General features: G+C 53.1%; 1 protein-coding gene across 6 annotated transcripts in view; it reads right to left on the bottom strand.

The window, feature by feature from the left end:
- The window catches only part of TMCO4 (transmembrane and coiled-coil domains 4), an 88,066-nt gene that overhangs the window by 56,299 nt on the left and 16,176 nt on the right, over positions 1–15,591 (bottom strand). For all 6 annotated transcript variants that reach the window (XM_046006617.1, XM_046006601.1, XM_046006633.1 and 3 more), the window contains 2 exons: positions 13,514–13,688; positions 12,833–12,860 (listed from right to left, as the gene is read on the bottom strand). In XM_046006617.1, the coding sequence (XP_045862573.1) occupies positions 12,833–12,860; positions 13,514–13,688 (203 nt within the window). The remainder of the gene's footprint in view (positions 1–12,832; positions 12,861–13,513; positions 13,689–15,591) is intronic.

Genomic DNA, 15,591 nt, shown 5'->3' with positions numbered 1-15,591 from the left:
TAAAAATGCCTAAAATGCCATATTTTGTTATGTGTATTTTACCCCAAAGAAAAAAGGGGGGGGGGGGAAGATGTGCAGCCCCCGCTGGTCCAGGAATTCCATTTCTGAAATGCTAATCTTGAGAAAACAATCCTGAATGTGGGAACTAGGAAGTAAAGACCTTGTGGAAATGAGAGCATTCTGGAGATTTCTAACAACAGGGTTCCGTTATGCAAACGACAGCACATCCGCCCCGCGGAGAAGAAGCCATAAAAAAAAAAGATTCTTAAGAAGTTTGTAAATCTGAAAAAGATGCTTAGGTAATGGAATAAAATTTTTAAAATGGATGGATTTACTTGGGAATAGGGTCCTGACTAAGGAAAAAAAAAAGCCCACTGCTGAGGAAAAAGGGAGAGAAAGACGTCAAACTGGATTTTCTTTTCTTCGCCCATCCACCGCCTTCACCCTGCACACCCGAAGTCCCCGAGACCATTAGTTGATCTAAAAACATCTCTACTGGGGGAGGGCAGGAATCTGCCTTGCATCCCTGTCCCTGCTCCCCACCCCCCTGCTGGAAGGGCAGCCTCTCTGACTGGGACCAGTCCGGTGGGGGGGAGGGGTCCCTGTTCTCTGTCGAGAACCCATGCGCCCCGCCATCTGGTGGGCACAGCGGGGTGGTGAGGCCCCTCCGGGTACAGCATGTCAGCACCTCAAGCCCCCAAACCTCCACCAGTCTCCAGTCACCCGCTGACCCTGGGGCTCCCCTCTGCCTCACTCACGTGGCTCCAAACTCTGGTGGGCCAGGACGGGTGTTATTCAGACCCTGAGTGCCCACCCCCAAAGATTCCGGTCCCATAGTGTGGACGGGCCCTGGAAGTCTGTCTCTGCAGGTGACAGCCAGGTTTGAGGACCACTGGTCTGGGGGCTGAGTGTAGGAGGAAGAGAGCTGCTGTCACTCCTGACCGGCTCTCGGTTTCCCTCCTTGGTTTCCGCGCAGCCCAGAAACATCTCCAGGCCTGGACTCCTGGCACTCTGTTTTCTTCTTTCTTTGGCAATAATGTAGAAACCTCACGATTAGAACCACATCCAACCCCTGCCATGACCTACGAGGCCCCTCGTCAAAGTCCCTGACCTCGACTTCTAGAACATTCCTGCTGCTTGAAGGGCCTTTGCACTTGTTGGTCCACCACTTAAAAGGCTCATTCCTCAGATCTTCATGTGGGCCTTCTCCTCCTCATTCAGGTCTCTGTTCAAAGCCTCCTGCCCAGAAAGGCCTTCCTGACTGGCCACCCATCGCTCTTTATCCCTTTTCCCTGCCTTTTTCCTCCTCACAGAGCTCACTATCTCTGATATATTCATTTACTTTTGTTTGTCTCTCCTCCTGAAATATAAGCTTTGTAAAACCAACCTTATAAGGGTAGTCTTTGCTCTATCTTTAGTTCTCAGAACAATGCTTGCCACAAAGAACAAATGTTCAATGAATAATTTGAGGGTTCCTGTCTGTGTGTCTAACCCTTGGCAAACAGCTCATCCTTGCTTGGGTGGAAAATGGAAATGGTCAGTCACCTCACAGAGGTTTGAGGACTCCCACTCCACGAGAGGCCCCTAATGAACATTACGGAATTAGACTCCTCCGCTGGGTGCCCGCGATGTGGGCAAGTATATTATACTAAAGTTAAAGTATTAGTAAATTATACTACAGTAGTAGTGGCTAGCTTCACCACGCGTGGCCTTCCGAAGTCCTGGAGTCTGAGGTTTTAGCTTCTGCAGAATAAACCAGTCCCTTCCTAGCACTAGGGCACTCCACGAGCTGCGAACTGGCAGCGTTTGCTCCGCTGTCCTTGACCGCAACTACCTACGTGCTGCGGAATAGGCATGTCATGTCCTGGGGTTCCTGGGTCACTTACAGCTTCATAAAGGAGCTCCCCACTCTCACAGACGGTTGCATCCAGGTGATAGTTGAGCTGTGGAAAGCCAGCCAGCCTCCGCCATGGTGATTCTTTGGTGGCAATGATAATTAGCTGCGAATTCATACTACACTGCCCAAGACTGCGGTGATTGAGTTAGCTTCTGGAATATGGGTTACCAGCTGGACAGATGATTAGCTCCCTGAGTATACTCGGGCACTGGGCTCGGGAATGTCAGCCCTGTGTAAAGGTCACTGGCAGCCAGGCTGGTGGACTTGGAGCTGAGGTCCCATGTAAGGCAAACGGTAGCTGGTGGGGAGGGGCATGAGTCCAAGGTGACCCCGACACTGGGGTTTTCCGGTCCCGGCTCTACTGCCAACTTGCCAGGTTGGCCGACTCGCTCCTCAAACACCCGACTCTCCTATTGTGGAGCTCAGGTCAAAAGCCTGGGCATCGTCCCTGGTTTTTCTGGTTGCCCTAGCCTGACGTCCCACCTACCAGCTATGCTATCAGCTCCGCCTTCAAAATATATCCCGAGTGGGACCCTGGCACTCCACTACCACTGGCCACTGTGGCCACTGGGACCACCTTCCCTCTTCAGCCACTGGCCATTACTCTGGTTCTCATCTTTCATGCTTGCCAGCGCTCTATCTGCCGCACATCACCCAGAGGGGCAAAATTATATGGCTGATGGTGCTCTCTCCCCAACTAAAAACTCTCCCAAGACACGCAGAATAAAATCCACATTTCTTCCCAGGGTCTGCAAGGCTGGACATTACCTGGCCTCTTCCCACCACCCTCTCCCACATCACTTTCCACTGATCCCCGATTCATGCACCAGGATCTGGCCCACCAAGAAGCCAAGCTCTTTTTCCCACCCCAGGGCCTTTGCACTTGCTATTCTTTTTTTTTTTCAAGATTTATTTATTTATTTGTTTGACAGACAGAGATCACAAGTAGGCAGAGAGGCAGGCAGAGAGAGAGGGGGAAGCAGGCTCCCTGCTGAGCAAAGAGCCCGATGTGGGGCTCGATCCCAGGACCCCGGGATCATGACCTGAGCCAAAGGCAGAGGCTTTAACCCACTGAGCCACCCAGGCGCCCCTGCACTTGCTATTCTAATGGGAAGGCTCCTCTCCCAGAGCTCTGCCTGGCTGGTCCCTTCTCATCAGTCAGGTCAAAAATATTCTCTCCTTACAGAAGCCAGCAGCTTCTGAAGTAAAGCAGCCCACCGCTGGTCACACCTTCCCCATCCCTTGTTCCTACCACTGTTGCACCTGTGGATAACTTGACTGTCTGGTTCTCCCCACCAGACTGTCAGTCCCATGGGGGTAGAAACTTTTGCTTTGTTCCTTGTCGTCACCCAGTGCCCAGGGTGATGCCCAGCAATTCGTAAGATGTGTTGGCTCTTTAACTAACTGAAGCTTTCCCTGGTCTGCCAGGGTTCTCTGATGTGCCCACCTGTTTCTGCATCCCGCCTCCAGCTGAGACTTTTTCTCTCTTTCCGGTGCCCTCCGAGCGCTGCATCCCCAGGGGACAACGGAGACAGTGGGTTTGCTGGGTAAGGCCTCTCTCCTCCTCTGGGTAGGGTCATCTCTTACAGTGACGAGTTACTCTTAAATGTCAGTCTTGACAGTGCCTCAAATACTCTCTCAGAGCTGCTCATCATTCAGATCCTTTCTCAAATGTCACTTCCTCTGAGAAGTCCTCCCTGACTCCACTCCACTGCTTTCTGTTCCCTCATCAAAAGATATTTTCTTATCACCGCTTAAAACTTGATTTTTACATTGGCCAACTTGTTTATGATGTTTCCCCCTCTGGAACAGAAGCTCCAAATTCACCATACATTCCTAGCAACCAGGCCTGTGCCCAAAGCAAAGCAGATGTGTAATTATCATCGTAAGAGCAAAGAATAGACAATTTGTAGGAATGAATGAATGAATGGATCTCTGTTGGGAGAGGTCCAAAATAGAGGAGAATAATTAGGCTGGATAAGATTTGTATCTCCTTCCAGCAGAAACACCCTATGATTAATACTCATGAATACTGGAAGCTTCCTTTACACACTGCTTCCTCGAAACCAGACTTGGGGCTACCCTCTGCACGTTCTGATTCCCTGAATCCTCACAGCCGCCCAAGCAGGAGGCTGCGGTAGTATCTCCATTTAACACAAAGAGGCACGGAGACAGAGACAGCTGGGTCACTTGTCCTGGGTCACCCAGCTGGTGGGTGGGAAAGCAGAGGGTCCGACTGCAGACGCTGTGCCCTTGGCCCCGCCCAGGACACAGGAACCATGGCTGAGGCAGCAAAACACTGTCTTTACACATTTCCCAGGCCCATATATTGCTTTTGGCTTCTGTTCCTCCCTTTTGGCCTCCCCTTGAATCTGGGTCAGGCCTTGATCTTGCCTGGTAGTGGGCAGTGGGCAGGCAAGATCACCCCCACTGCTCCTGAGGGCTGCTCAGGTCCCAGTCCAGCTGGAAACCCACCCAAAGGACCACAGCCAGGGAAACTGGTCTCCTGAGGTCCCTTCCAACTCAGAGATCTAAGGGTCAGTCTCAGGGTGCCTGTTCCCCATCCCACCTCCCAGGAGGCAACTTCAAAAGTCCAAGGTCAGTTGGACTTGAAACAGCTCCAAAGCAGCCTCTGCCCTATCTTTCATCGACCTCAGGAGACCAGAGTCTGCGAGTCACTGAGCACGTGAATCCAGATAATGCCACGTGGGGTTGAGACCCACAACGGAGGTCACAGGGCGGCTCGTGAAAATTCAGATTCCCTGGCCCCCGCACTCGGGTCTGGCATGGGGCTCGGGAATGTGTACTTTTCACAAGCTGCCCATGTGATTCTGAAGCAGAGGGTCCCTACTCTGGGCAACACAGTGGTGGGCAAGCAGGTTAGCGCTTCCTGGTCTGAGAAGGTCTGGGCGCCTTCATGCCCGGAGGCAGGGATATGATCGAGATCCCCTGTGCTGCCTGGTCCATGGCGTGGTCCAAACCGTGGTCCATGGCGCTCCTACTAAGTGCCGAGCACCCCCTGAGGAGCTGGCCCGTGTGATTGATTGCTCATCCTCCCCACAGTCCTGGGAGCTTAGAATGACAATGCTCAGCTTTGCAGAGAGACCTTCGAAGTCACTGAGCTGAGACAGTGGCAGAGCTCGGATAACAAGCGGATTACTGGGTGTCAATGGCTCTGTCCAGTCCAGTGTGGCTGTCTCTTAAAGGCAAACCGTATCCTCTCAAGTGAGTTTGGGGGCTCCAGGATGATCCCATGTGGTCAGCGGTGCATCTTTTCTGTGTTCAGGGATATGTGGTGCGCACACACAATCCCAGGCATAGCCCCAGCCCAAATGACAGGTCCCCCTGTTCTTCGGAAAATCTTTGTGGTGGTGGTGGTGATGGGGGAACCAAGGGAGCTCCTCCACTCAGCCACCAGGGGGCAGGAGTGCACCAGCCCTGCACAACAAGTGAGCGGCCCGGGTGCCCACCCCAGACCTACAAACACACCCTGCAGAAGCCCTTGGCGTCCAACCCATCCCTCTGGCTTAGGAAGAACAAGGGCGTGTCTGAAGTCACACAGGATGTTCACGACAAAGCGGGGGCCAGAACCCACACTTCTGGACCCTCCCCTCAAGCAGCATCTCCCAACAGAGAAGCTATGGCTCCCAGTACTTCACTGTCCAGGGCTGTCCTATATGCATCAAAGGACGCGCGCCCCCCCAGGTGTTGTGATAACAACTCCACTCTCCCCACATTTCCAGACGCACACCCTGTCCCCGGAAGGGGGTGATATGACCTTCACTGCAAGGCGCTGAACGAGCCTCTGGGCTCAGTATGGCTCCATCTCCAAGTACAGCACGGGCAAGGCAGGCCCAGGGCTGACCTTGTAACTTTCGGCAGAGCAGCAGGATCCCAGACCTTCGGGAAGAGCTCATGGTCACTGCCTTCCCTTTGGGGGCTGCCCCCCAGGCCAAAGAAAGGGAGCCCAGAGGCAGAAGCCTCCCCTTTGTTGTCACACAGATTGGGTCTGAATTCTCAGCTGCCTAGCTGAAAACGTCAGGCAAGTTTCTTGACCTCTCTGAGCCTCAGTTTCTTTGTCTGTACAATGGAGACAAGAATACCCTTTTAATCTGACTTTTGTTGAGATGAAATAGGGGGATGCCCATGAAGGGCCTGGCCAACCCGCGGGATGCACTCCCCATTTCAGTTTAGGGTGGCTCGTCCTGCTCCCTTCCTGGATTCTGACACCTCCTTGATCCTTACGCTAAGACCCTGGCTAAGAAGCCGGCCGCTGGTATGGCCCTGCTGGTATCCCGCAGGCCAGGGACTTTTTTACTTCTCCCCCTAGGGTGTGAGAACAGGCTTCTCGGGTTGTAGTCACACAGCTGTCACCCAGCCTGCTCTGACACCCCTCAGTTGACCCACTTCAAGAAAGTTTTAAAAACCTCTCCCCATTTTCACCCTCAGTGAACCTTTTTGCATACAATGAATCTACGCCTTACTCCCATCCCATCCCACTCCGCCCAATGCTCGGCACTGACTTTAAGCTTTTACTTCTGCCTAGCGTCCTCACTTTGCGAGGCGGAACCTAACTCGGGGAACAGGTTCTGAGGATGGACCCCCTCATGGCAGGATCTGAACTCAGATTGTTTCTTCCCACGGCTTATTAGAGGGGGACGGTTAAGGGCATGAGGCTGGTGACAAGGTTCCTTGAGGACTAGTGGTCATAGGAGTCGAGGGGTCACTTCTGGGACCCTCCTTCAGCTCCACCTTCTCGCTCCTCCGCTCCTGCCACCTGGGGCCCCCCACCCTCTGTTCTGACCTTGTCAAGTCTCCTTAAAGTCAGCTGTAAGGAGGAGGTCTTTTATTACTTTCTATCCGCTTGAGAAGCATAGGGGTAGTTAAGAGAAGATTCTGGAACCACGCCTGTGTTTGCATCCTGGGTCCATCTCTTTGTAGCTGTGTGACCTTGGGCACGTCATTTCCCTCTCTGCGCTACAGTTTCTTCCTTTGTAAAATGGAAACAGTAATGGCATCTGCGTACTAGGGTCACGGCGGCGGGGGTGTTAAATGAATGAGCATAAAGCGCTTGGCTCAGGGCCTGCCCATAGTGGGCCTTCCATAGTATCAGCTGTGATGAGAATTACTCCTGGGGCCTCAGACAAGATCTGGTGCACAGAGTGGGTGCTTGGTTCTTGCTGATAGATGAACCAGTCAGTTCTGATACTGGTAACAGATTGCATGAGTCTCAGCGATGCTGACAGAAAACCCAGTGTATGCAATTCCACCATATCGAAACACCAATATCTCAAACTTTTCTGATTCACCAGGGAGGTAGGGTTTGCAATTCAGTAATAAAGACCAGGTCACAAAGCAGAGTCAAGTTTGCGGTAAGACAGCTGTCCCAGGTGGTAGGTACCTCCTTCAGGTCCGTGGCCTGGAGTCAATGTTATCTTTGGATTCAGAGTCCAGAGGGCGAACCCCATGATTCGGGGCACCTGGGCACCTGTGCAGAGCTCACAGTGACATTCACTTTGCCTTAAATGGAATTTTGAAACTTACTTTGAAAGGAAACCCTGGGCTACTTACTTAACCTCCTGAGTCTGACTTCCTCCCCTGTCTGTGGGGGTAAAATTACCTTCCTTCGCAGTTGACTTGAGGATTGTACACCAAAGAGCAATTCACGATCTATGTGTGGGACATAGGAAGGCAACTAGAATACCTTACAAAGTTTAACAACTACAAATAAACCGGCCCCACATGACAAGGACAGATGCTGGCTCCTAGAGCAGTGGTTCTCGGCCAGGGACATTTTTGCTCCCCAGATGACATTTATGGAGACATTGTTGGCCGTCACAGCTCAGGAAGTGGTACTGGTAGCTGATGAGTACATGTCAGGATACCACTAGACACCCTACAACACACAGATGGCCCCACCACACAGAAAGATCCAAGTCCAAATGCCAAGAGTGACAAACTCGAGGAACCTGGTTTAGAGTTACCGGCTTAGATTCCGTTTAACCTTCAGCGAGTAAGAGAATGACTTTCTTGGTTGTGTGGGAAAAGAGTTTGGTGGTTGTTACTGGATGAGACCATGGTTATCACCCACAAAAGTCCACCCAGCTGCCAAGATGGCACCGTCTGTTGACTGAGATCCCAACAGTGTTGGTAAAGTTCAACCTTCCAGGAAGGTCCGAGAAATCCAGCCTTTCGTATTGATTTCCTGGGCTAATTCCATGACTAATCACCCTATATCACACTCACAGACTTAGCTGCTTGGAAGGCCTCCTCCTACCCTATCAGTCTCTGTAGAAGATGGTTTAACCCTCAAGTACCTAACCCTTCTAGTACATAAGCTCATTCTCTAAAAAACAGCCATCCATCTATCTTTCCATCCATTGATCCATTCTTCCATCCATTGATCCATCCATTCTACCTGTCTATTCTTCTGTCTACCCATCCATCCAACTATCCATCCATCCATCCACCCACCCTTCTTTCTATCCATCCATCCATCCAACTATCCTTCCATCCATCCATCCTTACTTCCTTCAACCCATTTATTCACCCACCCGCCCATCCATCCATCCTTCTATCTATCTATCCATCCATTCTCCCATCTATCTATCCAATAATTACTAAATGCCCACCATGTGCCTATCGTGTGGTAGATGTTGGGGTGCAATGGTGAACAGGCCAGACCAGGGCCCTGCCCTCATGGAGTTTATGGGGGAAACACCTGAACAAATGGGCCAACTATGACACTGACCTTCTCCTTATAAGATTCTTAACCATGCTCTTAGAACCAAAGTCAGGGGGGTGCCTGGGTGGCTCAGTGGGTTAAAGCCTCTGCCTTCGGCTCAGGTCATGGGATCAAGCCCTGCACTGGGCTCTCTGCTCAGCAGGGAGCCTGCCTCTCTGCCTTCTTGTGATCTCGGTCTGTCAAATAAATAAATAAAATCTTAAAAAAAAAAAAGAAACAAAGTCAGGTTTTTTGTTTGTTTGTTTGTTTTAAGGAGTATCTGTCTGTGCCCTTATTTGCACATACAGTTCAGAGATGCAGTTCAGAGAGGTTAAGTGACTTGATCAAGGTCACACAACGAGAGAGTCTCAGAGACAGGGTGAGTTTCCAGGTTCCCCGACTCCCAGGGCTTTGTCACTTTACCTCTAACCATCAACCCCTGCGAGCAGCACTCACGGCCGGCTCTGTTTGGGGCACTCTGCATGGTATACCTCATCTAATCCCCACCGCGGCCCTCTAAGGTAAAGATCACTGTTATTCCCTTTTGATACGTGAGGAACTGAGGCACAAAACCATTCATAACTTGTCAAAGTGGAGCTTGAATTTTAACACCCAAACAGGCTAACTCCCCAAATTCCCCCACTTCTTGGTGTCCGGTTCTTCATGAATATGGATAAAGAGTTGGACATGACAATGACTGGCCAGCTGGGCCACCTCTGGGCCTCATTTTCCCATCTACGCGCTGAGAGGGTGGGCTAGATGGTTTGAGGATCCACCCACTCCTGACCTCTGTAGACCTTTGGAGCCCTAGTCCCTGCCCCTTTGGGGTCTCCATGTGCCGTGTGCTGTCAGAGCTGCAGGGGCCTGGGGAGGCTATCAGATAATAATGGTTTCAATGCCGCTCAGAGAATGCCCCTGGGAGGGCACGAAGTACCAGGTGGTGACATGAGACACACCATTTTAAACCCACTCCAGTTGTTCTGTGAGACCCAGGCCAAGGTCACCCACAGCAGAGCGGGCTAGGTTGTGTCCTAGTTCCTCAAAGGGGCCCAGGAGGATTTGTGGTTTGCGGGTCGGGGGCAGGAAGAAGGGTAAGATGAATATGGGTCTCTAGGTAAGGAAAGGGAGAAACTGAGGCAGAGGCAGGAGCCCTGGGACGCCTGCTCCTCCTACCCGGTGATAAGGCAATGGGGCAAAGTGCTGGCCCCGCAGGCCAGAGACCCAGTTCTAACTCCCAGTCTGCTTCTAGTGCTGTGTGTCTCAGGGAAAGCCCCTTCCCTCTCTGGGCCTTCATCTCTCCACCTGGAAAACTGACAGGCTCATCCAGGATGCCCTTGAGACCATGAGCTCAGGCCTATAGCCTCAACTGCCCCTCGGGGGGCTCAGTGGGCTCCATGCCTGTGCGGCCCTCAGCCACAGGCCAGGCCCACAGTGAGCACTCGGCAGCGGATGGCTTCGTTGTTACAGGCATTATAACACGAGCGTGTCTGTGCTCTCTAGCTACTGGCATCTCAGACCTCTGTGCGGACTCAACTCCTGACTCTACGAGGGTCCAGGAGCATCAGACATGATGATTTCTCCCTTACTTCTGGTTAAAAAAGGAAAAAAGTGATACAACTGGGCCACGTTCTCAGACCATCTCTGCCACATCCTGGGGCAAGCCTCATTAGCTAACGGGAGTATTACGACATGCCGCGCCTGCCTGAGCGCAGGGGCTCAGTGAATCATCCTTGCGGTCCCATGCAGCGGTGAGACGGGCAGTGAAGATTGTTTGTTTGGCTAGAGCAGGGCCAGAAATACACAGTGGGCTTGGAGCCCGAAGTCACACTTCTCAGACTAGCAAGGAGCCACCTGGGATCTGGTCAGGGAGCAGAGTCTGAGTCAGGAGGTGTGGCTGGGGCCCGGGAGTCCGGATTTCTAACAAACTCCCACATGCCGATGCTGCCGGTCCATGGACCGTACTATGAAGAGCAAGGAATTAAGGTTCTTTTTAAAAAATAAAAAAGAAAATGCATTAGCCTCATAAGCAGGAGCCCCAAGGTTCAGTGTCCTGTGCGCCCTCCCGCCCTCATGGACATTGACCGTGCTGAGCACAGCTGTACGAAGCAGGCATGCGTGAGGGGACAGGTCCCATGACCTCTTCTGTGGGGCTGAAGGAGGTCCCAGCACCCTTCTCACAGGGTCCCTGAACCACCACTTTGCATGAAGGGGGCACTCAAGACCAACCAGGTTTCCCCAGTTGGGTCCTAACACCCTGGAACTAGCATCGGGAACCAGACTTCCAGAGCTGAGACATCACTCCCGCTTCCTCTCGCGCGTTCCCTTCATCTGGTCTGTCAGGGATCCTGCCGTCTCTTCTGACAGAACGACCCCTGGGTCAGCCTTTCACACCCAGGATCTCTACTGCCCTCGTGGAGGCCATGTTTCCTCACACTGGGCTGATGGGGACGCTTCCTAGAGTCTGCCCAGGTCAAGTGCATCCCTTGTCCAGTTCAGCGGCCCAAGGCCACCCTGGTGGCCCAAAGCCCTGCGGCTTTCCTGCCCGTGTTTCTGCACCTGCTCTTCCTGTTCTCATAATCCCGTTCCTCCTCCCCCTCCCACCCCTCCACTCCCCCACGAGCTGGGGCTCCAGCGGAGCAGGGGTGGGGTGGCTGATGTCACTTTCCCTACGTAATCTTTCATAAAGGTATAACGTACTTCCCACGTGGTGGTTTGCAGGCTGTTGGGAGTTCACTTGCAATTCTGTGCTTCTCCTCCCCGCTCACCATCAGAATAAACATCGGGGGTCTTTGTGCCAAAATCTCTCATTAGCGCAGGGAACAGAAGAAGCCACACACACAATGATGGGGGGCCCCGGCAGAGAGGAGGTGGGCAGAAATGGATGCGGAGCGATGGGGTCCGGGGAGCCCTGCAGCGGTCTGGTATGGGACACCCTGGGCGCTGCAGTGGGTTGCATGTGGACCCCCAAAACGACACAGCCACGTCCTAGAACCTGGGAAGGTGATCTTATTTGGAAAGAGGGTCTTTGCCGGTATAATTAAAGAGCTCTGGTCGAAGCCGCCCTGTCCAAGGTCCTTGTAGGAGGCACAGAGAGGAGAGGAAAGGGAAGAGCAGGCCCTGGACTGACGAAGGCAGAGAAGGGATAGACACGACTGTAGGCTGGGGTAGTGCCTGGAGATAGCAGAAGCTACAAGAGGCAAGACACATTCTCACCTACAGTCTTCGGAGGGAGTGAGACCCTGCTGACACCTTGTTTTCTGGGTCTGGGCCTCCTGAGCTGTGACGGAATACATTTCTACAGCTTCAAGCTTCCCCGAGTTCGGTAATTTGTCCTGACAGCCCTAGGAGAGAACGCGGGTCGAATCCCACACTGCCACTTACTGCGCAGCCTCGGGCAAATTGCTTAACCTCTCTGAGCCAACTTCACCCACAAAATGGGGCAGTAAGATCTGTCTCCTTAGTTCATTCACCAGGTATCTACTGAGTATGTGCTAGGTTCCAGGTGCTGGGTTAGGGACTAGAAACACGTGGTGAAGGAAGCCAGATGTGGCCCTGCCCTCCTGGCGCTCCGGTCTGGAGGAGAAGCCCACAAAGAATCCCGTAACTGTTCAACCACAGCCTTGGCCACATGGTGCTGGGAGGAACAGCCCGGATGGCAGCCCAGGGGCCTCCCCAGGGAAGTGCTCCCTGGACAGAGGGAGGAGGACAGGAGGAGCAGGACACTCTCCGGGCAGGGGAAGGGCACCCTCGAAGTCCACGGTGCCGGAAGCACAGGTCCTCGGGAGGGAGGCTGGCGAAGAGAGCAGGAAGAAGGGGTGTGCTGAGAGATGAGGCAGGGCTAGACCCCACCTCCCCAGGAAGACCAGCGAGGACACCCCTGCTGTCGTCCAGCAGGGGGTGATGGTGGCTCAGACCGGAGTGGTAGGCGACGTAGCAGGTAAAACCGTGGGGCCTTGTGAGGAGAGATGAAGTAATGGCCCCCACTATTCCCCCTCGTTGGTGCCAAGCCCCCTCGGTGTTTGGCACCAATGAGAGGCTCGCTGGCTCCCCAGCTACACGGGTTCCCTTTCCTTCCCCGCACCAAAAAGGCCACGGGGGACGGGCCCACAGGGGACACCACCACCTGTGGCTTTGATGGCCAAGCATGAAGAGGAGCACCCCAAATTTACTGAACTTTACAAAAACATATAGAACTGAGAAAATCAACTCACCATCCTTGAGTGAGAAGCTCAGAAGGTCCTGGGGGAAAGAAAACAACAGGAATTAGCAATATGTTGGCGGGTCATTAGCCTGCTCCTAGCTGAGCCACTTGTCAGCTGTACGACCCCAAACATGTCACTTAACCTCTCTGTGGCTCAGTTTCCTTACTTATAACGAGGGGAGGACCATACTACCTACTTTATAAAGTTGCTTGGAGAATTAAGTGAGTTAGTATTTGTCAGGTACATAATAAAGACTATGTAAATATGAAATTAAATCAATGGTAAATATTCAATAATAATTTACTGTTAGCTGTGATCATCATTCTGTGATATTATGATGAAATATTCTATCTTTCTTATTTATTTAAAAATTTTATTTATTTGAGAGAGAGAGAGAGAGACAGAGAGCATGAGTGGGGGAGGGGTTGGAGGAGCAGAGGGGGAGGGAGAGGGACAAGCAGACACCGCACTGAGCGCAGAGCATGACGCAGGGCCTGATCCCAGGACCCCGAGATCATGACCTGAGCCAAAACCAAGAGTCAGATGCTCAACCAACTGAGCCACCCAGGCACCCCAAAATATTTCATCTTTCAACTACACCACCCCACTAGAAGCAATTTTCAGACTGACTTTGGAAGGAAATACTTGGTTCTCCTTTCCCCAGCAGCTGCCCCCTGGCGGTGGGCGTACCTGAACGATCACCAGCGGGTCGTCCTTCAAGATGGGGTCCTTCAATAAAATCGGAGCAAACACATCTGTGCCTTCACCTCCCAGGCCGTTGGCGAAAGCAGTCATGGTTGGCAAGACGGCTTCGGGCAACTCCAGCCACTTCACGAGGCCTGCCACGAACTCTGTGCAGAAGGATCTGAAAGACAGACGTGGCTTAGATCCCCCAAGGCTTCCAGAACAGATCTCACAAGGGCACTGGGAAGTTTAGGTCATACACGGTCGCACGGGTGCAAATTCACGTACGGAATCCACGGTGACTGTGGTCCATGGAAGAGGATGGGGTCCCCAACACCTGAGAGACAGGGAGTTAGTGGTGCAAGACGCCACGTCTGGAAAGAGGCTCACGGCAGGGTGGGGACAGGCACGGGACTCACACACCCTCTTGCCATGCGACACGCCAGGATGGAGGCAGGGATGGAGGCCCGAAGAGTCCAGAGAGGCAGCACCCAGACCCACCCATGGAGGGGAGGGGCCGCTGCTGGAAAAGGCATCCTATAGAAGGTGATTTGTGGCTGTCGGAAATCAGAGAGGACAGTCTTTTCCGGGGAAACAAGTGGGCCGTTGCTGAAGCGGCTAAGTGCACAGGAAGGGACTGTCTCCCCCACGGTGCCCAAGGATGCTGTTCGCTTCAGTGAACACAGGAGTCCCCGGACAGGGGATGGTCGGGTGCTCATGGGGAGATGGAATCCGGGAACCGAACCCGTGAACTGCGGGAAGCACATGGCATTTGGGCAACAGGGGCAAAGACCACATCAGGCTGTGCTTCAAAGCCGCCATTCTTGGCAGTGACCGTGGTAAACCCACACGGTAAGGGTGTGGGGATGTAGAGCACGGGGGTCAGTTAGGAGGTGATGACGCCAGTCCAGAAAAAGGCTGAGGCCTAGAGGCCAAGTCTATTTGCAAACCATCATCCCAGCCTGCCTCGACTGTGCTGTCCTGGCGCTCCCTGCATTGGCTTCTGCACCCGGGTGGAATCAGGGCCTCCCAGAAACACCCAGAGCTTCCTGATGGTGCGGGCAACCTCGGGAGGCCCCTGTGGACACCAGGCAGCCCGCCCAGCCCCTCCCTAGAGCCTCCAGTGCTGAGGCCCAGTGGAGAGATCACCGCGGGCCGCCTACAATCCTGCCCCACCTGTGCCATGGGTTCAGGTCCCCAGGAAGCAGCTCTGAAATGGAGATTATTAGGGGTCCCTGTGAGGGCGGGTAAGGAGGAAGCAGGACTGGGCACGGGGGACAGTCGAGTTGCAATGTAGCCTCAAGAGGAGGCTCAGCCAGCCCTGCGGGGAGTTCTGTAGCCGGGTGAGCCCGGTGGGCCCTTTATACCCCTCCTCGCTCAGGCAATCATCCAGCAAAGGCTGCCGGGGGAGGAGGGTGGAGGCATGGGCCAGGTGGCTCTCTTCAGCCGAGGCAGCCCCCTCTGGAGCAGCGGGAGGAGACCATTGCCAAGGGGACATCTGAGCAATGCAGCACGGTGCCAAGTAAACTGGCCTCCCTATGCCTCAGTTTCCCTATCTGCAAATGGGTTTAAGAGACCAACCTCATTAGGTTGTTTGAGGATTCAATGAGCTGGCAGAGCCTGGTGCATAGGAGATGCCCAAGGAATGTCAGCTGGCCTCCCGACTTTTACTTCTTCTTCTTTTTTTTTTTAAATTAACATATAATGTATTTGCCCCAGGGGACGACTTTTATTTCTAAGGTGACCAAGGGAGGCAGTGGAGAAGGGGTTTCAGAGTCGGACTCTGACGTCCAGGGCACGAGGGGAGTCCTGGCTCCCTCGGTGACTGGCTTCATGCCCATACTTCTCTTCTCTTAGCCTGGTTTTCCTGTGCTATAAAATGTGGATGATAACAGGATATGCCTCGGAGATTGGACGGAAAGATTAAGTGACATCTTAATAGGGCCTGGCACCTGATAACCCTCAATAAATGTTGACTACTGCTCGTACAATGATTGTCATTTGCACCATTGCAATCTACTGGGATAATCCCGGGGCGGTTGTGTGGGTGTGCGTGGAGGCACGAGGTGACTGAGTGAGCTGAA

This window comes from Meles meles, chromosome 1 (genome assembly GCF_922984935.1).
Source record: "Meles meles chromosome 1, mMelMel3.1 paternal haplotype, whole genome shotgun sequence".
Taxonomy (NCBI): Eukaryota; Metazoa; Chordata; class Mammalia; order Carnivora; family Mustelidae; genus Meles; species Meles meles.
The sequence above is the reverse complement of the archived record's forward strand: the minus strand, read 5'-3'. Positions and strand labels throughout refer to the sequence as shown.